General features: G+C 37.1%; 1 protein-coding gene across 1 annotated transcript in view; it reads left to right on the top strand.

The window, feature by feature from the left end:
- LOC117307271 (voltage-dependent calcium channel subunit alpha-2/delta-3-like) overlaps positions 1 to 27634 on the top strand; it is a 120221-nt gene that overhangs the window by 59347 nt on the left and 33240 nt on the right. Inside the window, exons 8-18 of the mRNA XM_033791982.1 lie at positions 74 to 224; positions 1252 to 1326; positions 3317 to 3409; positions 7511 to 7621; positions 9386 to 9464; positions 10228 to 10277; positions 16072 to 16155; positions 19940 to 19996; positions 20698 to 20778; positions 21858 to 22010; positions 24380 to 24418. Coding sequence (XP_033647873.1) covers positions 74 to 224; positions 1252 to 1326; positions 3317 to 3409; positions 7511 to 7621; positions 9386 to 9464; positions 10228 to 10277; positions 16072 to 16155; positions 19940 to 19996; positions 20698 to 20778; positions 21858 to 22010; positions 24380 to 24418 — 973 coding nt within the window. The remainder of the gene's footprint in view (positions 1 to 73; positions 225 to 1251; positions 1327 to 3316; positions 3410 to 7510; positions 7622 to 9385; positions 9465 to 10227; positions 10278 to 16071; positions 16156 to 19939; positions 19997 to 20697; positions 20779 to 21857; positions 22011 to 24379; positions 24419 to 27634) is intronic.

Raw genomic sequence — 27634 nt, 5'->3', positions numbered from 1 at the left:
ACACAAGAAAGCGAAAATCTCTCACAGGTTAAACATTTTTCTTGAGTGTGTGGTGCTCCTTTTATGTTCACAGGTATATCTCATCTGCTACATCTCCCAAAGACATTGTCATCTTGGTCGACACGAGTGGGAGTATGACTGGGGTCAGAATCGAGATTGCCAAGCACACTGTCAACACTATCATGGGTACTCTAGGTGATGATGACTTCTTCAATGTGTTAACAGTAAGTTACTACTCGGCACCAGTCAAAATACTGCCCCATTCACAGAGACCATGGAGGCACTGGCCTTTGTTGCCCTGCTCTTGGCCTTGGTGCCCCTTCAAAAGTTCTCCTTAAGACTTTAATTTTTTTTAACGGAAGAGCCCTTTGCAAGAAGGAAATTGGCCTTACCCTTTTAATGAAGAAATTACAGGCCTGATCTAGAGAAACATTTTAATTACCAGGCATTTTGGTTCAGAGAATGCTTTTAATTAAATACTATATTAACCCTTTAGAGACTTAACAGCCACAAGCGGCTTGTACTAAAATGCCCATTGCAACAACAAACTGCCGCAAGGTTTGACCTACTTCTATCAATACTGTATTGTTCGCAGTCATTGTTACTTTTAATATCTGAGAATAAGTTCTATTACCAACTCATGCACAAGCAAAAGTTTCCAATCAATTTTAGATTTGTCAAAATTCAACAAAACAAATGAAACATTCAAGAGTTATTTTACCACAGACTACCAAAACATAGAAAGAAAAAAGATTTCATTAAATCTGGTGTTTTGGAAATCCATTTGATGCCTGTTTTTAACCTTGCTGAAAAGTTGGAATGGTTGGAATGGGGACATTCCTAAAAGAATATCAATTATATTCATTTTGGTTTTACCCATATACACCGATGTGTGTAAGCACTGTTTACTCAGTACTTTCCTTGGTTCTCTAAAAAAATATCACTGGCACTTTACTCGAGTGTGATTCGAACCCACGACCTTTGCAATTCTAGAGCACTGTCATACAAACATGACCACAGAGATTGCCCAGCAGCTATAGGCATTTAGATTCCTGTTTTAGCAGCGGAAAGTACCGATTATAAACAGTGCTAACTCACATCGGTGTATTTTGGTAAAACCAGGATGAATATTCGTTATCCCAGATGCAAATTTAACATCTTTTATATCAAATATATATAGAAATATAAAGCTAAGGCCATCTACCCTACTCATTAAATATATTGAAATATAATATTTTTGTTTGTTAACAGTTCAGTGATGATGCACAGTTTATACAGCCATGTTTTAATGGCACCCTTGTGCAGGCCAATGCAGACAACAAAAATGTGAGTGATTTTTTGTTAAGTTTATGATGTTGTATTTACTTTTTATACAAAATGTATTTCTGTCACAATGATGTATGTGATGAAGCCTGTCACTGTGATTGCACAAAACCTCTCTATTTTATCTCGTCAACTTACAGTTTTCTATGGGAGAAGTCATCAGCAATGTTATCATACAATCTACGTGTAATTTTCTATTTTCTTACTGATGACTTACAATAACTTCTTTCAATACTGTGATTTTTTCAAATTAGTTCTTTGTTGCATTCTTATGATCATCCCCATCATATCAGTCGGCACTTCCGTACTATTTATCTTGTAAACAAGGTTGTCAATTCTATGGGAGCAGTCGTCATCGTCAGTATCGTACAATCTATTTGTAATTTCCTATTTTCTTATCGATGACTTCTTTCAATCCAATGATTTTTTCAAAATAGTTCTTTGTTACATTATCATCAACATAATAATAATATTGAAGTCTTATATAGCGTACGTATCTACCAAACAAGGTACTCAAGGCGCTGAGTCAGTCTGTGCTTCGTTCCTTACTATTTACCTTGTAAACTTAAGGTTATCATTTCTATGGGAGCAGTCGCCAGCAATGTTATCACACAATCTATGTGTAATTTCCTGTTTTCTTTATGACAACTTCTTTCAATACAATGATTTTTTTCAAAGCAGTTCTTTGTTACACCCTCATCATCATCACCATGTTGTCGGCCAGTACTTCCTCAATTTTTCTACACACAAATCCTCCACCCATTGTGTTCTTAATTATTTTTACCCCAGTGACTATACCTCTCGCCCGAGGAGCCAAAACATATTTCTTAATAAGACATCGGCAGACAAAAAAAGCTCATCCAAACAGATCCTGTTGTGTATTTTTCATTTCCTGCGAGACAGTGGACAAAAAGTGCTGATAGCGAAAGTATATAACCCTCACCCAACATGCCCAAAGCATAAACTGCCTTCAATGATAAACTTTGTTACGTACAGCTCGGCAATTCTTTGGTTGTTTTGTTTCGCCCAGGGTGAAGATTCACAGAGTTTTCTATGGGTAGTAGCCACTAGACACAACTGGCAATAAATTTGCAATACCTCTACCTGCCCCCCCCCCCACTCAAACATACATCAATACAAAAATGTTTCATATACCGTCATTTCATCAAGACCACAGCAGGGTCCAATTTCATGGCTCTGCTTTTCTGTAAGCAAAGAATTAGTGCTTACAAAAGCAGGGAGTACTGTTCGTCTGTCAAGCCTATTTAACGTGTAAGCAGGATGTTTTTGCGTGTGTGAGTGCGAACTCCAAGTTAACAGACATTGTTCGCTTTATACCCAGCTGGCACAGAAATTCAGTGATTGCACTGTAAGCGTAGAGTAAAGGCAGAATTTGTGTGTAAGCAGAGCCATGAAATTGGGGCCCATTTGTGATGATAGAAAAATACTTGGCAAAACAAGGATACAGATAGCAAAATATGAAAACAAACAATTGAACAAAGGTCCCCACAATGTGTTTATTTGTTAAACTACATGTACATCAGAGTATTATGTGGTGCTTAGTTAAGAAAAAGTTAAGAAAAAGTTAAGAAAAAGTTAAGAAAAAGTTAAGAAAAAGTTAAGAAAAAGTTAAGAAAAAGTTAAGAAAAAGTTGAGAATCATCTAAAACTGAAGTTTCCATCCTTATCTTCTCTCAATTGGGCTCTTGGCAAGTACAGTGATCAAGTTCACTTTATGAGCGTCATTGGCTTCAAAACCATTAAATGAAATGAAATGAAATCAAAGTAAAATGTGTTTTTTTTGCAGCCCATACGTTGTTAAGTTTGGCCTTCACGCCTTGTGTGTTTGGCGACTTGCAATAAACAATTTTCTTTAACACCTTCAACAAATGCGTACATCTGTAAGTTTTAAGAGATTTATGATCATGAATTTGTGTTTTTATGTTGATGATTGAATTTGATGTATATATTTTTGTGAATTGTGTTGATCGTAGTTGATAAAGCAAGGATTGTCTCGGATGCCGGACCCGAAGAATATGGCCAACCTAAACGATGCATTGACTGGGGCTTTTGATCTGCTTGAATCAGTAAGTGTTACAAAATATTCTCACCAATTCATCTCAAACTTAATCTCACATTATTCATAGCTACATAGGGACCAACCATTGTAGTTTAGTCTTAAATATTTCAGTGCTGATGTCGTTCATGTACTATTATGTTTTTGCTTTTCACCAGCCCTATGAAAATGGGCTCTGTTCCTGTCAGTCCTAAATGTGCTAAGCTTAATACTTTCTTGCTAAATCTGATTGATCTGTTAAAGGCACTGGACACTGTTGGTAATTGTATAAAGACCAGTATTTTCACTTGGTGTATCTCAACATATGCACAAAATAACAACCCGTGAAAGTTTTGGCGCAATTGGTCATCAAAGTTGCGAGAGAATAATGGAAGAAAAATACCTTTTGTCACACAAGTTGCTGTGCTTTCAGATGCCTTTAATTTGAGACCTCAGCTGAGGTCCCGAATTCAATTCAAGTATTTAAGTGAGAAATTACTTCTTTCTCAAAAAGTATGCTACTTCAGAGAAAGCCGTTTCTCACAATCAACAGCTCTCCATTACTTGTTACCAAGTAAGTTTTTATGCTAGCTTTTAATTACCAATAGTGTCTAGTGCCTTTAAGAAGAAGATCCCCTTGCAGTGTCCCAGCCATTCCAACCAATTTGACTTGATCAGGCAACTAATGACCTGCTGAGCTTGTAACACGCTAGACGGCTTTGATACTACTTGATGTCCCAGTTCAACGCATGAGTTCACTTGAAGTGCATACTCTCACCCACCCACTCCTCACTGATGGGAAGTGACGGATTTGACCAGCCAAGCAGGTTATCAATTGCTTGATGAAGTCTTGGCCCAATGTTATGGCATTCTACGCTTGCGCAGCTACACATAAAATTCGGCTTTTGTCGTGCAAGCGGAGAATGGTGATAAGCGCAGATTTCTGCAGTTAGACGAGCCATGAAATTGGGCCTAGGTTATCAGTTGTTTGATGGTTCACAAGCTCAATGTTAAAGTCACCTGGAAGTGGTATTTTGTCAAACTATAGCTTTTGTCACTAAAATATGTGTTTCGATGAGTGGAATATGAATAAACAATTAACTAAGGTTTTAAATAAATAGTTTCCATGTTATTTACAAATTTGAAAATAAGCCCGACCCGAGAGGGCGCTGTTTGTGACGTCAATCGAGGCGCGATGAATCGCATGCATTGCCAACACTAGATAGTGATGCTTGGCACAAGCTAACAACATGCCCTCAAAGTTGAAATAATACCTGACTTTTTTCACGTTAGGCAAATGCTCTTTTAGGTTCGTTACGTCTTCCAGGTACCTTCTTCGACTTCCCCACTAGCTGGAAAAACTGTTGGGATGGCGTCATGTTTTAGAAAAGAACTTTTCTCTTCATGTCAAAATGTGTGGTGTATTCTGGATTCTCGAAGCACGACGGCTCGAAGTGTTTGCTGCACAGCGCTGGAAAAGACTTGCAAACTGATCCCATCTGTAGTTGTTTTGCTGCATCCAGCAGCAGTACGCCTGGGCGACATTGCCGGAAAAAAGCAAGAAAAAACCTTTTTCGAAACGTATGAACTCACGCCTAGAACTTGAATGTACTTGCACGTAGGTACATGTGTTCGATGTTCGATCGAGGCAAAGTCTGCCTTGATTGACGTCACAAAAGGGGTAGGCGGAGTCACCCCCACACAACTTTGTTTATTTTTTTAAACATATAAATTGTTAAAAACAATTACTCAACAATTTTTTTTATTGTTCAGAAACATATACTCTAATGTTTGAAGAAGAAAAAATTATATTTCCAGCTGACTTTAAGCATACTAGCTTACAACAGTTCCTGTATTTGATTTCTGTATCTGAATGTTCTATTTCCTACTAGATGATTGATCAAATTTACTCTTAACAAGGCACTGAACACCTTTGGAATTTGTCGACGACCAGTTTTCTCACTTGTATCCCTACACATGCATAAAATTAAAATACTGTGAAAGAATGACTCATTTGGACACTATTGGCAGTTATTTAAAATAATGTTAGCACAAATTGGCAATGGAGAACTGTTCATTGTATAAAACATTGTGGAAATGGCTCCCTCTGAACTATTAAGGGAGTTTTAGAGAAAGAGGCAATTTCTCACTCAAATAAAAACAAAAAGACTTCAGCTGAAGCCTTTCATATATGCATCTGAAAGCACACAAAGTAACCTAATGCAACAAGGGTGTTTTTTCTGTTATTATCCTTGCAAATGCTATGACCAATGAGCCAAAATGTTCATAGGTTTGCTATTTTAGGCATAATTTGAGATACACCAAGCGAGAATACTATAGTCATTGACAATTTCCAAAGCTGTCCAGTGCCTTCAATTTGATGGTACATGTAAAAAAATTCATTTATTGCCTTTGTAAAGTATGTTGACATGTGTACCTTAAATAGTACATGAACCTTCGGTCCAATTCATGGATCATTGAAGGCAATTTGTGCATGTGTTGTTACTATTATTCATTTATGATGTGACGTTTGGATTGATGGATGTTGCATGTGCCAAGTCATTCATGGTTTGTTTTAAAAATTGTAATTTGTTACCGTATCTTTTTTCAGTTCCAAAATAGAACAAAAAGAGTAAGTGTGGATGATTGTTGTTATGTTTGATTGCACCGATTGGCAATTTGTCACAAAGTAACCCACAATTAAAAAATGATACACATAGTGACAAGAGTATATTAGAAGTGGGTTTCACTTTTGTCTTTTGTCAGTGTTTTTAACATCTGTCAAAGTATGAAGTATCCTGAAAATGATTCTGAAAAAGAAAACAAATAGTAACAATTTAAGTTTGCGTACAACAAAATAAAAATAAAAAATATAACATTAAGAATTTAATGAAATGATAAACCATAAGGAAAACTGGGTATTAATTTGGGCTTGTGACCTGTTTCTGCTAAGCAATACTTTTCTGTGCTTAGCAAGTTTTAGTGCTTACAGGCTTGATGAATCTGGGTCTTGTAAGCTCTACCCATCTGTAAGCATCACCCATCGTGATCTTGTTTAATCTACTCTTGTCACGATAAAACCTCACTCACACCTGGGAACAGAAATCTCTGTCATTATCACTTGACATGGGTACTCACTCTGACTGACTTCTTGGAATAAACCTCATTGAAATCTTTGGGATATTTGATAAGGAGGGTTAGCAATGTGAGCCTGGCCTGGATAATAACTTGTCTGTCAAACTCATTTTGTTTGATGGGTTAGGAGATGATGGGGTAAGGTTTAGGCAATGTTGGTGTTAAGCCAGGTTCAAACTTCCTGTGAACGCGAAACAAATTTTGCAACAAGTTTTCGCAGTGAATTTTTCGCAGGAGATGAGCACAAGTCAACTGATACAATTTTTTTGTTGTGCATTTGTGACGTCAAAATTTGTATTGCATTCACATTCGCAGAAAGTATGAACCAGGCTATAGGGTTGGAAAGGGTTAGGGTTAGCCTAGGTTGGCGTTGGTATTGAGATGGGTAGGTTTGGGTTGAGGCAAATGGGGGAAGAAAATGCAATAGGGTTGGGTAAGGGTTAGCCAATGTTTGTGTTCGGAGTGATTAAGGGTGATTTAGGGTTCAAGCAGGCGGGGGTAATGGTTGGGCAAGGATGCTAGACATGGTGGGGGTAATGAACAGGCAAGGTATGGTGTTTGGGCTGATGAGGTTTGGGCACAGTTACTTTTGTTGTGAAACACAGAGTTAAGGGTCAGTTTGTTTTGTTAACATTAATCAACAGTTTCACCACTTTGTTTTACACTATGCACCGGTTTGTTTTTTATACAAAAGCAGAGTGTTTTTAAGTTCTGATCTCAAATATTGTCAAATGAAAATGTAATGCAAACATTATAGTGTCAGGCAGGCCATTCAATATTGATTTGATATCAGGGACTTTTGTGTCAAGCTACTGACAGAAAAATCTAAAAATGTAAATTTGTATTGGAATATTGCACTAGGGCACCACAACAAAAGCGCAGGGCACCATGGCAATTACTGAGGGTGCTGTGGGTTACGAGGCCTCAGGTGAATTGCGCTACATAAGAACTTAGTATTTTTATTATTAAACAATATCTTGTTTTGTTCATCTCACAGTTCAACAACACGGGAACTGGTGCAAACTGTAACCAGGCTCTGATGCTGATTACTGATGGAGCACACGATACGTTTGAAGATGTATTTGACAAGTATAACGAGGACAGACATGTAGGTTATCGTGAGAGATTTATTTGTAATGAAACAAGTTTACTTACACATGATGAAAGGTGCTGTGCCGGAACTGATCTTACAAACTTAAAGGTATTATACAGGATTGGTAGAGCTAATAAAAAAGTCGCTGATGGTGTTCATGTTTTGTGTGACCAACAATATATACAAGAAATAAGAAATCGGTGAAATTTTGGGCTTAATCTGTTGTGTGGGTCAGAAAAAAAAAACATGCAGTATTTTACTATGTATAACGACTTAAGTTAGCTGGTGCTTATTGTTGTTGTAGGTTTTCAGATACAGTAATCTTGACCTCATTTCAGAGGGACAGATTTAACAGAAAATGGGTTCTAGTATAAACTTCAGAATCAGAAAGTTGTCCGACTAAAATTAAACAATGATGTTTTTTAACCTAACCAACCCTGTATAATACCTTTAAAGGAATGATTTGAAGAGAGTGCTTTAATTCTAGTGTTTCAATGATGTAGGATGACATATGATGTCCAACTGGGAAAATGCAAAACCTTGAGATTTTACTCCATTGCCAGATCTATTGTTTGTCATACTGTGAAATGATGCCTTTTAAGGCAGGAAATCAATTGGCGTTCTTTCCTCGCCTTCCACTTCAAGGACCAGGTTTAAATCCCACTGGGGGCACTATGTGGACTGGGTTTTCAGTCCCTACCTGACTGCGCACATGTAGGTTTTCCCTGGAATAAGTCTCTCAGGTTTTTCTCCCACATCTAGAACTATAACTTCGTTCTTTGTCTCTCTCCGCTTTTCTGTGAGTCCTTGCCTTCACAACCAGAATAAATAAATTTAAATAAGGCATGCATATAAATGTCAGAAAAGTAACAGACTGCGAAAGTGTCATGTAAATTGAGATATTGGAATCGAGCAAACACACATTGTGCCTTTTTTATCTTTGCACTAAGGATCTGGAATCATCTTTTTTAGAACATAATAATAATAATAATAATAATAATAATAATAATCTGTTTTTATATAGCGATTTTCATGCCCGAGGGGTGTCTCAAAGTATTACCCCTGGTCACTGTATGGGCCTTAAATCATTCCTTAAACCATCTCAACTCCCTGGGGAGTATACAACCTGTGCAACAATTAATGTCGCTGCTCGGCTGAACCAATCACAAGATCCCATCTCTGCCCTCACGGGTACCTATTTACCCCTGGGTGGAGAGAAGCAATTGTCAAGTGTCTTGCTCAGGGACACAAGTGTCACGACCGGGATTCGAACCCATACTCTGCTGAACAGAAGCATCAGAGCTTGAGTTTGGTGCTCTTAACCGCTTGGCCAGTACACCCCACGACATCAAACAATAGTAGCCATCTTCGATCAAAACTTCACTTGAAACATACCAGGTTTCTTTTAGAACTTCTTTTTTTGGTGCTATGAGCAGAGGGGTTCCCTCCGATAAAAACAAACATGCCAATTTCTTATACCAGGTAGAAAGTCTCTATTGTTTTTTTCCAGTATATTTTCCTTTTGTTGTGCCTGATTTTTCCTCACTGTTTTCTCTGAATTTTGAAGGCCATTTCCAAACACCCTGGGAAAATTGTTGGCCGTAAATTCCCTTTATAGATTCCGTTTGGAAGCAAGATGCTGATTCTCAAGGTGATGTGCAATTTGGGTTGCTATGGCAACCATGATACCGCTTCCCATTTGACATCTGATTGTTTGATCAGTGTGGATCGTTGTGATTTTTTAGAAGAATCTGACCCTGGTTTGTTTTTGTTTTGTAGGTGCGTGTTTTCACTTATCTGATTGGTGGTGATATTAAAGATGATCCAAACGTGCAGAATATGAGCTGTTCCAACAAAGGTTAATTACTAATGGTTAATATAGCATAATAATATTTTGAGTTTATATAGCGCTTTTTCACTTCAAGCCCTTCAAATAATTACCCCTGGTCACTGGGCCTTAATTCACTCCTTAAACTATCTCAGCTCCCTGGGGAGTATTAAGCCTCATGCAACAAATGCGCTACTTGGATCAATCAATCGCAAGAACCATCTCTGCCCTCACAGGTACCCATTTACCCCTGGGTGGAGAGAAGCAATAATAGTTAAGTGTCTTGCTCAGGGACACAAGTGTCTAACACATTAAAGGTACAATCATAGATTGGTAAATACTCAAAAAAATAATGGCCATAAAACTTTCTTGGTGAGGAACACTACTGTTGATAGTGTATGCTATTTTTGAGAAAGGATTCCCTTTGAAGTAAAATGTTTTGGATTATTTGTCACCCCAAAAAATTCTAAGGGATTTGGGGATGAACAAAGAACAATTGACTAGAGCAGGATTTGAACCAATGACCCTCGGCTGAATGTGCTGGCTCTCTACCTACTGTTGTCTCTCTACCTACTGGGCATCCAGCCCTGTGTTAGCCGTCTTTCTTTATTTATTGTCAATATCTTTGTTTGTGGGTTCCTGAGGCAGAAGCCATATACAGCCGTTAACTGCAGCCTTGTAGCCAGGGACCCGGGAAGCCGCACATGTTTATTTGAAGATACAAATTAACAGGTAAACCGTTCTGGAAATACTGTTTCTTTTCATAATGTCTGAACCTGTATTTCTTTGTCAGGCTATTACACACGGATTGGTGCTATCGCTGATGTGGAAGAAAATGCTTCGGTAAGTCACGGAGTCATCTCACTTTTTGCTCGTTGTAAAAGTCATTTTAAAATACTTAACAGTAGGCATTGCACTCGAGTGGAATTTGAACCCATGACATTTGCCAAGCTACAGCAGATGTTTCAACAATAATGACATCTATTCAATTGTTGCGGTACTGGCTACTTTTGTGTGTGTTACCTTTCACTTCTTGTTCAGCGCTTAGAAACCTGGTATTAAGTGTTATATAAATGCATATTATTAATATTACTACTTAAGTATAGAATTGAAATTTCCTTTTATAAAATACATTTTTTCTGTCTTCTGTTCTTTCTTGAAACATAACTATATCCATTTGAGAAAAATCTAATTTTAGGAGACTTCATCAGTCGATAACTCCACATTCCTTGTTTAAAGGTTGTGTCATAGATTGGTTTTTGTCAAGGTAGCGCTGATTTAAGGCGAAAATTATGAAGAAACATAACGAAACTTTCTAGTGAAAGTTTCAGGTGAATACAGTGTCTACTTGCTGAGAAAACATCAAAAAAGATCTGCAGTATTGTTTCACAAAACCGTGGTATCCTTCCGCGGTTAGCGTGGTGACGGTGGGTATCAACCACATCTCTGGCCACAGCATTTGTGATCGCATATTAGAGAGGGGATTCATAAACCAATAAACATTTTACTTAGAAAGCAAACCTTTCTGAAAAAAACTTAATTTATCCACAGCTGCAGTGGTAATTACCGCCAAGTAAGTTGTTCTGATCATACTTTTTTGAAATGTTCTCAAATCCATGACCCTACCGTACAATCAAATTGAAAGGTACACAAAACTCGACCATAAATTAGCTCCCAGATGTATTGACTATTCAGAAAATAAACTGTCTATAACTGTGGCTTCTGTAGCAACAATTCAGCACTGCGTGTCAATAAATTGTTGGTGTTTTATATTATACTTTCTGGATAATCAAGTGTTCCATCCCCCTATGTTACTGGAGACCCTGGAACACCCACAACGTTTTATCTTCCACTCGAGAATTGCGTGGCTTTGTTACAACAATAGCGAGTAGTCGGTCGAAGAAGTGGTTTATTAATATGAGCTGAAATAGATGGCGATAAATTCATATATCGCTAAGACTTCAAAATTTGTAAAAGGAAGTGGGCAATAGTCTAAGGACTACTAGATGGATTGTCAAAACATGTTCAATTGAAGTTCAGTCGGAGATGTATCTCTCTACCTATTAAAAAACATCCGGATGGACATCAAGTCTCAGGTCTCGTGTGGTTTGCAATAGCGGAGAAGAACCCAGTTTCAATTATCGCTAAGAGATGGGGTCACCCCGGTGTTTCTGGCTGTGGCTGCTATATGCACCGTAGCGCATTGTGCTACAAAATTGGGTCTCCGAATTCTTAACTATCTTTCTGTAAATGTATATACTTAGCGCCTTGAGTACCTTGTTGGTAGATACGTGCGCTTAATAAGACAACGATATTATTACAATGATAGCGAGTAGTCCGCTGATGAAGAAGTGGTTCATGGATACGTCAGCTGAAATAAATGGCGATAAATTCATATATTGCTTAGACTTCAAAATATATATAAGAAAGTAAGCATAAGGAATTTGAGATGGATTGTCAGCGCATGTTTAATTGAAATTCAGTCGTAGATGTATCTCTACCTATTAGAAACATCCGGATGGGGCATATAGTGGTTGGTCTCGTGGGGTGTATAAATGCACGTAAAAGAACCCACTTACACTTATCACTAAGAGAAGGGTTTTACTCCTGTGTGTTTACTGGTAGTGGCTTCTGAATGCGCCACAGCACCTTGTAAACCCTTTAAGGTGCTACATAAGTTGGTCTTGTATAATTCAAAACCTGTTTTAAAGGCAGTGGACACTATTGGTAATTGTCAAAGACTAACCTTCACAGTTGGTGTATCTCGACATATGCATAAAATAATAAACCTGTGAAAATTTGAGCTCAATCGGTCACAAACTTGCGAGATAACAATGAAAGAAAAAACACCCTTGTGACACGAAGTTGTGTGTGTTTAAATGGTTGATTTCGAGACCTCAAGTTCTAAATCTGAGGTCTCAAAATCAAATTCGTGGGAAATTACTTCTTTCTCGAAAACTGTGGCACTTCAGAGGGAGCCGTTTCTCACAATGTTGTATACCAATAACCTCTCCCCATTACTCGTCACCAAGAAAGGTTTTATGCTAATAATTATTTTGAGTAATTACCAATAGTGTCCACTGCCTTTAAAATTGTTCTGTTTGTTCAACTTACTTTTGGTAGACACAAGCACTATATAAGAATTTATCTTCAGGTAGGTGCTAATCCTCCAATCGGATTCGCAGAATGGAGTGGTGATAAAAACCTATATTGCACACTAATATCACTATACCTGCGTCTTGTATGTTCTATGGTCACGCGCCAAGTTTGCTTGAAGATAAATACGTTATCACACGCGCGCTTGTGGAAATACGGAAAACGGCCTCGTTGGATATGGGACGCAGAAGCGCTATATTTTTCCGTATTCCACTCGCGCTTGTGTGATAACTTATAATATATTATTACATAGGATTTAAACTGCCTCTAGCTACCAGGCATTCTACCAGGCAAGATTTAAAAGCGTCTTTTCACAGACAGTTTGGAAACACCATCTCTGGCATGTGTTTCTGGCGACCATCAATTTCTGCAGTTAGACCAGTGCTTTGTATAGAAGCATTGGTGAATATTATACACATAATGAATGTTTATGAGTGCAATGGTGCGAATATGTTCATGAGTTGAAAGATGGAATGTTCTATTCAACGAGGTGGAGCCGAGTTGAATGGAACATTCCAGCTTTCAACGAATGAACATATTCGCACCATTGCACGAATGAAAAACATTCATTATTTGTTTTATATAACATCCAAGTAGAACTTTGTCATTTTGATTGAAAGAAACAACTTTCAAAACAAACAATTTCAACTGTAGAAGCCGAATGCTAGTAATTTTACTATGCCTTCTTGCAGTAACACCTGCTGCGTTACCAAAGACACGCGCACGCAGTGATGTTTTTACTCAGCTTTTTCGTTCCATCCGAAAAGTACCATTGCACGCTGGCAGCGTGCCAGCGTGCAATGGTACTTTTCGGATGGAACGAAAAAGCACGGCGAGTGACTCAGCGTGCTTTTATTATATATATGGTACTTTTATTTGCTATCACGTGACGGACAATCCTCCAATCAAATGACAAGGATCTGCTTGGGTGTTATATAAACAGCACTATTTTTATCATAATTATTGTAATGACTTTATTCAATTAGCATTTTGGCGTGCTTCTTATAAAAAAACAATACAGCAGATGTTACATAAATCAGATTATATTACAATATTGTATCATCGTTAAATTTAATAACCTAATCATCATAATTTCAATTGTGAACATTTTCAAAATGCAAGATGTGATGAAGCCTTGCTCAGTCGAAAGCAAATTAAATTTTCTAAACAGCGTAAAATGTATCGTCTGTGAACATCAATAGAAAATGTCTATACATTAATAAGAAAGATGCATCTACATAAAGACTGCAGGCCACAGAGTACTGGAGTGTTAATTTCTCAGAACAGGTGTGTTCCTTGTTTTCTGCACTTCAAAAAGACCGAACCATTTTAAAGGCAGTGGACACTGTTGGTAACTACTCAAATAATTGTTAGCATAAAACCTTACTTTGTAACGAGTAATGGGGAGACCAGTCTTCTCCCTTGCTGTATCTCAACATATGCATCAAATAATCAACCTGTGAAAATTTGAGCTCAATTGGTCGTTGAGGTTGCGAGATAACTATGAATGAAAAAAACACCCTTGTCACACAAAGTTGTGTGCTTTCAGATCCTTGATTTCGAGACCTCAAGTTCTAAATCTGAGGTCTCGAAATCAAATTTGTGGAAAATTACTTCTTTCTTGAAAACTATGTCACCTCAGAGGAAGCCGTTTCTCACAGTGTTTTGTACTATCGTCCTCTCCCCATTACTCGTTACCAAGTAAGGTTTTATGCCAATAATTATTTTGAGTAATTACCAATAGTGTCCACTGCCTTTAAGGAAAAGGACTCAAAAGATTATCCACCTGAGAACAATTTCCGCAGATTATTCCTAACGTAACAGGTCAAAATTTTGGGCAACTCAAATACACATACCTACTACAAACAATTATAAACGTATCCAATGTTGAAATACTAACTGTAATTTGTCGTATTTTGCTGCCTTTTGCAAGTGTACGTAAAAAAACATCCTCTTTGAACCGATTTGTCACGCGCACACTTTCTCGCATTGTCCGTCATCTACAGACCTTGGCCTGGTTTTAATGCTTTACAAAGAACTACTGATATAATCTTTATTGAATGCCAGTTTTATTGGTGTCTCCGATTTAATTTGATCTGCCTCTGGATACTATTATTGTCACAGAATAGCAGCATTAACACATGGGACAATTTCGGCCGTGCAAATTCAATCTAGTGTAATTTAAATGACAGTACATACTCCTGGAATAGGTTTCCTAAAGGATTTACACCTAATGCTCTGATTTAATGCGATTAATTCACACAGAAAGCTAAAAAAGGAAGGAAAAAAAAAACGCTGAAGAACCTTCAATTGGGGAAAAAAATCTAAAGGAATTGACAATTCCCAAGGTGACGTGAGTTTCCCGTTACACAAGCTAATAGAGGGTGTGCCGCGGTTCTAGTTGACTCCTCAATATTGATTTCTGATCACGTCTCTCTTTAGGCGGCCCTTGTGAACGGACAAAGAGCGGGCAAAATGGATTCATATTAATGCTTCTTAAAGGCACTGGACACCTTTGGTAATTGTCAAAGACCAGTCTGCTCACTTGGTGCATCCTAACATGTGTGTACAATAACAAACCTGTGAAAATGTTGGTCATTGAATTAGCAATGATGAAAGGAAGACCACCCTTGTTCCACAAATTTGTGTGCTTTCATCTGCCTAATAAAGGCTTCAACTGAAGTCTTTTATATTATTTGACTGAGAAACTACCCCTTTCTCAAAAACTTTGTTACTTCAGAGGGAGCGGTTTCTCACAATGTTTCATACTATCGCTTGATGTAGGTTTTGATGCTAGCAATTAATTTGAGTAATTATCAATGGTGTATCGTGCCTTTAAGGGCACGCTGGGTGGAACTTGTGCCTTGTAGTGAACTGGCTCACTTTGAGTCAAGTGTGAACATCTTCAACTTGACATTTTACTAAAATCCTCGGGAGGTTTGGGGTGGAACGGAAACCGCTAAAAGCTAAAGATGGGTGAATTTGGCAGGTGGGATAACATTTCATGCTTTGGGTTGCTCTTCAATCATAAACTGGAAAGGAAAGGGAAATAGGTCATCTGCGAAAAGAGTTTATGCCTGGCAGTATCATTTATTTATTTTCTTTTATTTCAAATTTTTCAACAAACGTTGGTATCAGACGTAAGCCATTACAAAAACGATGCGTAACACAAGAAACTGTTTCATTGTGGAAGATCAGTTACATATTGTCTGAATTTTTTTTGCAAATCACTTCAACTATTTATCAGTCTCCTGACGATGACACTAAAGCTGAAGTAATAGTCCCTGCCAATTTTCTACTCTCTGTCCAGGTAGAAGTTAACAAGCAGGATCTTTTCAGAACTGAGAAGTCGTCCGAATTCTGAAAATCGACTCTGCGGTAGTAGAATATAAAGCAAGACAAGTTCTCGTAGATACACATATGGTGTTACCGCAAACTAAATATTTTGTCTTTAATTGTATGAATTTGTTGTTGTTTACAGAAATACATCCATGTTTTGAGCCGGCCTATGGTGATTGAGCAGCACCATGTGACAGTGTGGACCAACGTTTATATGGACACCCTGGTAAATGAGGTTGATTTGTCGTTTTACAGTTTTAACCCACCATCCAAGCATTGCAGTATGGGAACAAATTTAAATCATCACAAAAACTAGGTTAAACTTGAAATCTAATTTTTTTTAAGAGTCTTTGGACTTCAATTTCTTTTGTAATTTTATTTTGGAGCTCAATATTTTGAGGTTGATTTAAAGGCAAAGTATACCTTTGGTGTTTACCTTTGGAATACACAATCAGAGAAATGTTACTGACAGTAAAAACACTTCTCAGATTTTAAATTTTGAAGTGAAATTTTTCTCTAATTGCTTTGAAGCTGCTGTAGGCTTCTTACCAATTTTAAGAGTGATTACCAAACGTATACCGTCCCTTTAATACCATGCTCCAAGAAACAAAAGTTGCCAAATCGTTACATATGCATAAATTGCAACATTTCTGTCACCAATTAAAATTAGTCACTACATCCTTTTGAAATGGCCTTTTGTCCCTTTGTGTTGCTCTTCTCCAAGGTTATGGAAATTTTTTGAGATAGAGGATTACGTTCAGAGGTTCTTTGCTTCATCAATTCCTTCACATTGAGAAAGAAAAAAAGCCAAGATAAGTCATCTCTGAGTGGGGACTCCCGTTATTACTGTTGGACTGAAAATAGAGATGAAGCAGAGGGCTAAGTTTTTCTGATCAAATATCAACAAAACTTCACACTTTTGATCAAATATTAATTATTGCGTCTAGTGTAAAAATTCTGACTATTGATTGATAAGTCGGGTCACGCCTACCATTTTTATATAAAATACTTGGGTAATCGTGCCGCCATTTTTACTACAAAAATAGTTGCGACTTCCTGCTTGGTGAACCAATTGTGTTGCTCACGACTGTTCATGACAACACAATTTATTTACAAAACACAATCAGACATCCATGACACAATCCGCCAAGCTATTAGCATGACTTTAAACGATGCATCTCGGAAATTAAAAATAGGTTGTGACTGAAGTGTCAAAGTGGCGGCTATTTGTGGCTTGACTAGTCGAGTAGTAACTTTCACTAGTCGCCTAGGCTTACTAAACCCAAACTGAACAATGAATAGTCAAATTGGTGTGAGTGATTTTTGTTCAAGTTGATCTTTAAAATTAAAGTAAACGTGTTTGATTCAGTGTCAAGAACAACAAAAACAGCTATCCATGACATTTCCATGTGTACATGTGTAGGAGTACTGCACCTCTGTTATTCAGTATTGGAACAGGTGTGTTTAATATGGTGTAGTTTCAGTTTGAGAGTTCTTGAAAAGTTGTTTGCAATAATGTCCGAGGCAACATTAAGCAAAGGGTAAAATGAAGGTTACTTCAAAAGATGAGTGATTGAACACAATACAAACATCCATACTGCAATGCTTGTGATTCTGGGAAACAAATAACAATGTTTTGAGCTAATATTGACTAATGACACTCACAACAAATGTCACAAAACTCTAACTACTATGTGATGCGATCAAGCTAAATGAGTCGTTTGTTGGAAATATCACGACCGAGAAACAAGCCAAACAGGACAAACAAGGGAAGAAATTTCCACACACAAAATTTGCAAATTTAAAAGCTAAAATATATCTTCTTTTACATTGGCAACTTTCCTCTTGATAAGTTACATTAAAACATGTTTAAGGAAAAAGTACCGATGTAGTTTCAATATTAAACAACACGACTTAAAACCCCTTTTTTTCTCAGTTTAATTTTTCTTGCATTTATTGATGTTTCTACTGGGGTTTTAACAGCATAAAAGCATTAATATAATGCTCTTTTCAAGTATAAAAAAATATGTATATAAAGATTCCTGGGTTGAGAAAGGACTCATTTTGCTTGAGCGCATCACATCTATTCTAACATCATTAACTACGATTAACTAAATAAATATCTTGCTAGACTTATTTTGTCTAATGGAATATTTGCAGGCATGACAGGTGAGTATGCAGCAACATAGTTCAGTCTCTGCATGCATTTCTTTATATAATTGCTTCTCTTGAGTTGTTAGTAATAGACAGTATCAGTTTTGTGCCAAATGTAGGCATTGCCATCAGCAATGTTGCTTACTTTTAAACTTTTTTAAAAGAGTTTAAAGATGTGTAAATTAGGCAATAACTGTGTGAGCAGCCGGTCTTCATTGCATGGCGAATTGGTTGGTTACTGGTCGCCACTGTAAATGGACCGAGCAGAAGGCGAGGTCCATTATTAGTGGCTTCTTATATAGCGCTCAAATCCGTCCATTAAGTGACGCTCAAGGCACTTGTACATTATCGCCCCTGGTCACTGAGCCATTTATTTTATTCCTTAAACCATCTCAGCACCCTGGGGAGTATACAGCCTGGTGCTGCCAAATATGTACAGCACTAAGCTAAATCAATCACAAGAACCATGTCTGCCCACACAGGTACCAATTTACACCTGGGTCAAGAGAAGTGTTAACAGTTAAGTGTCTTTATCAAGGACATTAGTGTCATGACCGGGGATCGAACCCATGCCACACCCCTATGACTAAAGCCTGGTTCATACTTCATGCGAATGCGAAGCGAATTTGACGTCAACTTGACGCCCCAACCCTCCTTTCGCAGCGATATTCGCAAGTGAGTTGAGCAGAGTTGAACTGCTTCAAATTTTTTCGTTGCAAATTTGTGACGTCAACATTCGTGTGGCATTTGCATTCGCAGGAAGGATGAACCAGGCTTTAGCCACCAGAACTTGAAATTGATGCTCTTAACCAGAACATGAAAAAAAAAACCGCTTCTAATGTCTAACCAAAGGAACGGATGGAAGAACAAGACGTTGGTTTCTTTCTTTGTACTCTAGGTCACTTCTTGGCAAATATGGCAATAAATATCACATTACAAAGGAAGAATGGGATGCTCTATCCAATTTTATATGTCTGTTGGGGATATGTTTTGTTTAACTGCAAGGCCGTAGACAATGAATGTTTATCGTAATGAAGCATAAAGCGCATTGATACGGTTATTGTGAAATGCGCTATATAAGAATTTTTTTTATTTTTTTTTAAAATTAATTATTAAGCCTTACATGGGCTTAAGCAGAAACAGTGTGTATGTACTGTTGCCAGTCGGGCGGAACTTTCGTGAAACTACTCGTATTGAATTTAATTTGGGGTTGCTTGTTGTTAACTAAACCCTTGTGGTAGCCTATAGATGCTAATTAACCAGCCGCTATTGTTTAACTTTTTGGTAGAATAAGTGGCTCTAACGGTAAAATTGTACCTGATTTGTTTATTTATAAGTTTGTTGGTTCTCTTTGTGATTGTATTTTCATCGCAGCTTGTGTTTGGATGTATTTATTGTAGCTAGTTAAAGTCAGCCTCTGCTTTATATATATATATATTTTTGTTTTAATCAAAAACTTCTTTTTGTGTTGTCAAGATTTCTACTGCCAATTTTTTGTTTTAGCCATCAAATTTGGAGTTTTCAGCATAAGTTTGCCACAAATGATCAATCAAAGTGGGGGGATTGTTTTGTTAATCATACCACCATGTTATTCTGCTAAATACACATAATAGAAATGCCATTTTTGAAAAGCAAACACCAAAAGCACAAATGTTTTTTTCATTAAACTGTTTCCAGGTTTCTCATGCCAGTCATTTAATTTAGGTTAAATGAAACACTGTTAGAACACAATACATTAAATAGACAAACACGAACTTTATTTAAATACGCAATTTCTATTAGAAGCTTTTTTAAACCCTGGTTTTGAACTATCAATTTATGAAAATTAATTCAGTTGATGTTTTTCTTTGACGTAGGGCTTACACCTGATGACTACAGTTTCCCAACCCGTCTTCAACAAGAAAGAAAGTAATGTAAGTGTCTTAAGATTTTACAGTTACTTCTTAAAGATCGAATTCTGAGAGGATCATTGTTGAAGACAAATTTAAAGTAGTTAGTACTTAACAACCACTGAGTACACGGACCTAGGATTCCCTTGGCAACCAAAATTAGCTGTACATTGCCAGCCTGTGTTGGAACTGTCGAACAGCTGGGGCCAAGTAAGTGCAAGGACTATCATTGACCAAAGTTTGACTAAGTTTGCCCGACCTCTGTCTAGTTGGACTACTCTAGTCAACTATTTGACTACCAGGCAGTGTCGCATAGCTATTTACCAATAGCTATTTTCATAGCACAGTGCACACTGGACCAGTTATATAAAATGATAACAGGCGTTAAATTGCTGGTCACTCCGAGATGACTTGAAAAGAGTCATTTTCTTGTGTGAAGTTAACCCCGGCAGCCCCAAAAGCTAGTCTGGAAAAGTTTGACGCTTGTTGTCACAACAAACACATCTGATCTCCAACTAAGACTGCTAGTGCGAGTTAAAGAACCCAGAACACTGGAAGTGGGGGTTAAACCCCGTGTTTCTGGTTCACTTAGCAAGCCCCCTTGTTTACACGTTTCCTCAGGCTTGCAAGCTACAGTGATAAAGTTCACTTATGAGGCATCCTTGGTTTCATTATCAGAAATATATAATAATATATCCAAATATCTATTTGGCTTGCCCTTACAGCGAGAGCAAGGTATTTTACTTGGAGTTGCTGGGGTGGATGTTCCTGTCAAAGAGCTTCTTAAACTGACTCCGCCCTATAAGGTAAGCTAAGCTGTAAGATCAACCTGGACAACATTCCGTCAGCTCAGTGCTTAATAAGATCTTTTCTTGATAATCAAAATTTGTTGAAAGGAACATTACGGACTTGGTTTTCGCTAACAAATTAGTTGTTGGCAGTGTAAGTACTTTATGTAATCCGCCATATACATAAACTGACAAACCTCTAGAAGTTTGAGATCGATCGTCCATCCGGGTCACGAGAAAATAGCAAAAGAACGCTAACACATTTTTGCATGGCATCGATGCAAAAAGAAAAAAATGAATAAAATACAAATGAATGATGTTTTCTACTATCATCATCATTAGACCATATAAGTTTTATGTTTATCTGTGATCTACACGATTTTTGTTTCTTACCAATTCTGTAACTTTCCTTTAAGTGAAAAATGTGTATATTGAAAAAATAAATTGAAACCGACAAGTAAATATTTTTTTTGGAAACTTTTAATGCTTCTTTTCGCCAAAAATTTCTTTGGAGAACACTCTTGATTAATAAACTCATTTTCTCCAAATAGTTTATACTATCAATAGTTGCAGTGCTTCTCACCAAGTAAGTTATTTTGCCAATTAAATTTAAGTGTTTACCAATTAATAACCCTATTTTTAAAGGCAGTGGACACTATTGGTAATTGTCAAAGACTAGCCTTCATAGTTGGTGTATCTCATATACATAAAATAACAACCTGTGAAAATTTGAGCTCAATCGGTCATCGAATTTGCGAGATATGAATGAAAGAAAAAAACACCCTTGCCACACCAAGGTGTGTGCGTTTAGATGGTTGATTTTGTGACCTCAAGTTCTAAATCTGAGGTCTCAAAATCAAATTCGTGGAAAATTACTTATTTCTCGGAAACTATGGCACTTCAGAGGGTGCCGTTCCTCACAATGTTTTATACCATCAACCTCTTGTCACGAAGAATGGTTTTATGCTAATAATTATTTTGAGTAATTACCAATAATGTCCACTGCCTTTAAGTGAAATGTACTTATGGACTCTAGAAGAGATATTTTTCCCCTCTTTTTTTGAGTCTTTCTGTAATGTTTTTATGTGTATATTCAGCTTGGTGTAAATGGCTACCCATTCGCAATCACCAACAATGGCTACATCCTATATCATCCTGACCTTCGACCTAAGGATTCCTATGGCAACCTCAAGCCTAACTACAACAGTGTGGATCTAGCTGAGGTTGAGTTGTCGGATGTAGACGAACAGGTAAAGAATACCTAACCATGTTGCTTCGTCTTTCGGATTTGACGTAAGGCCGTTGGTCCCTTGTGTCAAGTAACACACGTAAAAGAAACCGAGTGCAATAATGGAAAAGAGAAGGGGTTTGCCCCGGTGTTCCGGTTTGATTGGCAGCATATTGCACCACTGAACCTTGTAAACCATTACATGCTGCTATGTAAAAAGAATAGGTCTCATATTTGAAATATAGTCCCACATACCTTGCAGTTAAAGCGCCTTGAGGGTCACTGAGTGACGGATATGCACACTATATAAGAAGCCACTATTATTATTATTATTATTACCATTTGGAATGAATTGAAATGATAACGGATCTATCACGAAATGCTGAAAAATGCTCAGTTGCAACGTCTGTTTGCTTGTCTGTGGGGTTTTATTTGTTTGGTTGTTTGCTTGTGTCTGTACTTGTTGGTTTGTTTGCTTGATTGCTTGTCATGATTGCTCGCTTGTCATGTTGCATTTTTCCCTCCTTTTTTGTCATAGGTTGTTTAATTTTGTGGTGGTTGGCAGTATTGTTTGTCTTTTGGTTTGTTTGTTTATTTGTTAGTGTGTTGGTTTTTTTTTTCAATCATGTATTCATTTTTGGTCGTTACTCAATTTCTGTTTTTCATTGCTCTCCTTTGTATTCTTGTTTGTTTTATTCGTTGTGTGTTTACTGTTTCTTTTTCTGGTGTCTTTGTGTTTGTTCATTGCTATTCATTCAGGTTTCTGTTCTGGTTTTTTTTTCACCAGCTCAACTACAGGAAAGAGTAACCACATTATCGTGCTTCACTTATTCACAACGCCTTCTTCTTATATATTCGTTGCCATAGTTACCTCCTAACAGTCTAATAGACTAATCATTCAGGTTGCTGAACCAACCTTCATAGGTCGATATTTTGTGGTACATTAAATCTCTGACATTATGTTCACGTCAGCGAGCTATTTTCGTTTGCATTAAAAGATCTCTCAGTCATTCTGTTTGCGCAGTCATGTGTTGTTATTATTCCACCTCAGGAAAAACCTCTATTGTATTTGTTTGTAAAGATGCTGACAATGAATCATTGACAAAGTGAGTCGTTTGATCCAAGGAAAGTGAAATGCCTTGGTTGACCCAATACTCCAAACATGAAAATAATAAATTTTTACGTTATGCTCTCAAACATATTTGTATGTCTTCATACCAAAAACAATTATTAAAGACTGGAACAAATCAGCACCACAGACATCATAGCCATCACTGACAACAAGACCTTTAAAGAAGCTGTTATTATCCAACTCTAAAGCAACTTAAAAATATAGCGCAACAAAAGTGACAGAACGCCGATTAAAACTGTGCAGCACCAAAAGTGATAAAAATACTATTGAGAGCGCCATCACGCTGTTAAAATATGGCGCATTGAAACTTCAGATAAACTGAAACTTCAGTTAAACTGAAATAAGGTGTTTGTAGCTGTTTTTACCTGTGAAGCTTTTACAGATGAATATTTTACCATTTTGCGTGTCATGGTCGAGCACTGGACTCAAGCCTTGGGTTTTTCTATTAAGCAGAGTGTGGGTTAAGTCTCAGTCGTGACAAGTATATATGTCATAAATCAAGACACTTAACCGTTATTTCTGTGTCCTTCGAATGGGGCGTAAAGCCGTTGGTCCTGTGTGTTGTGTAATATACATACAACAACCAGTGCACTTATCGAAAAGAGAAGGGGTTCGCCCCGGTGTTCCTGGTTTGATTGGCAGCATATTGCGCCACAGCAACACAGTGCTATATGTAAAGGAATTTGGTTTTAATTTGGAAAATACTGAATGTTGAAGTGCCTTGAGCGTCACTGAGTGACGGATATGAGCGCTTTATAAGAAGCTGTTATTATTATTTGTTGTAGTGATGCAAATAGTCAGAAATAATCTTGATTACCCTTCCTCTTATTTCTAAAACATTCAAAATAATAACTGAAAAGCACTTGCACCGTTTCCTCTTCAAATGAAACCGTAAAATGGTGAGACCTTAAATACACCTTTTCAATGTACTCTGTGATTTATTTCCATGGAAACTACAGAAAAAAGCCTTCTGTATTGATATTTGCAAAAAGATATTTAATCTGGCTTTTAATATTTCTATATATAGTATCTTCATCCTATTTTTGAACACATCAATAACAATTTCATTTATGTCATAATGTTGCACCTTCTTTCTTTTTTCCCTTCAAGCCAAACTGGAGGTTTTATGTCTCCATCCTTGACACCGCTTGTATTTTTTATTGCCAAATCATCGTCATTCACGTTGTGCCTTATTATTATTATTATTTCTCTTTCTTCTGCTCCTTCATCTTCATAATCATCATCATCATCATCTTCAGGAGTTCGAACGAACGTCTTTAGATCTAGACCAAATTCAGGTGATGGTATCCAACTGCACCCACAACCTCGTTATTATTACCCTCCTCCGGCCTTGGAAAGTTTTGATAAGCCTCCCCTTTCCTTCCTACTCTAAACTCTCTGGCCCTGAATGGTGTGGTTGTTAACTCTCCATCTCATTCTTCTACTCGGACTTAATTCTTAACTCCTCTCTTTGGAAAGATAAGATGCAAATATGTTGATAAGATGCAAAAATGTTTATAAGCAAAAGTTTATTTCTTTAAAGGAAATGTATCAGTTGGTTATCACTCTTAAAATCCATGGCAATAAATACCTCTGGTTAGAAGCCTTTAGCAGCGCTTGTTGTAGTAAAAGGCATTTTGAGAAACATTTCATTCTGAAGTAATGGTTTTCCCAAAATTTGAATCTGAGAAGGGTAACTGCATATCTCTTCTCAGATTGTGTATTCCTATGAGGGAATAAGACATCAAAATGCATCTTATTTATCTAAAGACGAAAGATATATCGCTCAAAATAATCTACTTCTAGCCTAAGCGAAATTGCATATAGAACCTTAACAGTAAAAACATGGCATATTTACTGGCTTACCAACTTTGTTATTGCTAAGCAGATTGGAATGAGCAGCACTAATCTAAACTTCAGTTGTACAGAAGGGGTAAACACAATTTAAAATCATCATTTTGGGAAATTGTTTCTTTATTAAAAACTAGGAAACAAAATAATCCTGTTAAAAGAAAGGATGAAATACCAAAAGAATACAAATAAGATTTGGGTGATATATCTTTTTACAAATATTGTACGCATATGAGTACAATGTAGCAAAAAATGATCATGAGGTAAAATCTGGACTGTTCTACTTCATGAGGCAAAGCCTAGCGAAATGGAATAGTCCAGATTTCAACCAATAAATATCATTCTGCTATATTGTATAAATGAAATGCATCCTGTGTTTGTTTCATATACCTCACACATAGATCCTTGTCATTTGATATTTTCCATATCATTTTTTTTTCTTTTTCAACAATAAATAAGACAAAGTTTTGGCTTGTACTTTAAAGGCCGATAGTTGCATAGCTTGTGTGATTGGCAAGCAAGCATTTGTGCGTGTGCTTTTATAATATAATGCAATTAACACATACAGGCTGACTGTCACAAATCTAATTGTACAGGTGCAAAATGTTCAAAGCATCATATATTTGTCAATATAGGACTCCTATATTTATCAATATAGGACTCCCATATTTATCAATACAGCACTCCTATATTTTTTTCAATACAATACTCCTTTACTTATCAATATAGGACTCCTATATTCAGCAATACAGGACTCCTATATTTATCAATATACTGATATAGGACTCCTATATTTATCAATACTGGACTTTTGGTGTGTAACATATTTTGGTGTATTGGAACAGTAGGCCTATATCAAAATAAAGTATGACATGTGATGAGTATTCCTACCAAACAAATGACAAGGATCTATTAGTGTGGATATACAAAAACAGTTCTAAAACTAGTAATTTTAGCCCATTCCATGAATGTACCAAACCGATCACCTTGACTCACCACCAATAATTGACATTTTGAAAAACCCTCCAACCAATCTCACTGTACCACCAAAGGTAACACCAACTGTAGCTGGAATGACCCCCCATCACTCCCTACTCCATTCAGTTAACACTTAAACCTTCACCTTTGAACTCTGACCTTTTGATCCTTGAACTTGCCTTTATGACAACCTGCATCTTTCTATCATGCACTTTGCATCTTGAATAGGCATCCTATATTTATCAGGAATAGGTATCCTGTATTAATAAGACAACTGCTGAACTCGGCATTTATTATTGTTATAACAACTGTTAATCTTAATCAAGTGTGCTTTTTAGCATGCCGATAATCAGTGTGTTTGACACATGAGTATTAAGGTTAAAATGTTAGGAAACAGTCATTTTGATATTCAGCCTGTCGTGATGTCATGAGTCTTTACGAGCACTGGACTCAAGCTCTGGTGTTTCCAATCAACAGAGTGTTGGTACTTTACAAGAATACTCGACCATTATTGCTTTGTCTTTCAGATGGGACATCAAGCGGTATACAGTAGGTCCCATGTATTGGTAGAATTCTTAGTTGCAATGTAAAATAGCCACTGTGCTTGTATAAAAGTTTCTAAGCATCAATATTGCGCTTGTATAAAAGTTTCTTAGTATCAATATCACTCAGATGTTTAACGGTAAGAAAATTTGGTAGTTAAAACTAAGCAACATTCTTTTAAGCAACTCCTTTTTACACAAATTTTGCAAGAAAAGGATTGTTCCATGTGCAATATTCATGTGTCACTCGCTGGCTAGATATATTTGCCAGCAATTCTTTTTTTTTCCCAAGCAGCATCAGGGAATAACATTAGGCAGATGTTCCAAGAATAGTAAAAAACCAGCATTATTGGATTTCGATCAATTCAAGTCAAACCATGCACCAATACAGTATTAAGTCACGTACCTAGGGGAATACATAGGGAATGGGAATGAAGACAGTCTGCAGCACACCTGTGCGCTATTCTCAAACGCAAATTTTCATGATGTATGTTTGTAGTGCGACATACAGCCATAGTCAATGTCAGATACTCCCATGGTGATTACTCAGAGCGGCAGGGCCCAATTTCATAGAGCTGCTAAGCACATTTAATGTGCTCAGCATGAAATTTCTTTCATAATAAATCAGGGTTATGTACGGTACCAACTAAATTTCCAAGTAATTTTCAGGATATAACATCTGAATACCAGTATCAAGCAATATGCAACTAATGGAAATTTGGTTGGTTATCCTGTTTTTATCAAGGAAGAAATTTCATGCTCAGCAAATTTGTGTTCTTAGCAGCTCTATTAAGTTGGGCCCTGGAGACAGTAGATGACATTGCACAAATTCCCTATGGATAGAACTCACACAAATCAAGTGGAAAGATTTGTAATATTTGCTTGTCCTTCCAGTGAAACTTGGAGACGAACAGCAAGGATATTTTCTGGAGCAAGGATGAGTGGCTGATAAATGTTTGCATCGAGGACAAAGAATAATATTCTGTTTTCCCTGATGTGTGTAAAGCACTGTATACCACTTTCTCTGAGTCCTATGAAAAAAATTCTTAGTTACTCGGATGGGATTCGAACCTGGGATCTTTGCCATTTTAGAGTGGATGTCTTACCACTGGTCCACCGGGTTTGCCTGCTAGCCTAAGGTGG

This window comes from Asterias rubens, chromosome 2 (genome assembly GCF_902459465.1).
Source record: "Asterias rubens chromosome 2, eAstRub1.3, whole genome shotgun sequence".
Classification (NCBI taxonomy): domain Eukaryota; kingdom Metazoa; phylum Echinodermata; class Asteroidea; order Forcipulatida; family Asteriidae; genus Asterias; species Asterias rubens.
Note: the sequence above shows the minus strand (reverse complement) of the source record. Positions and strands in the feature narration are given on the sequence as shown.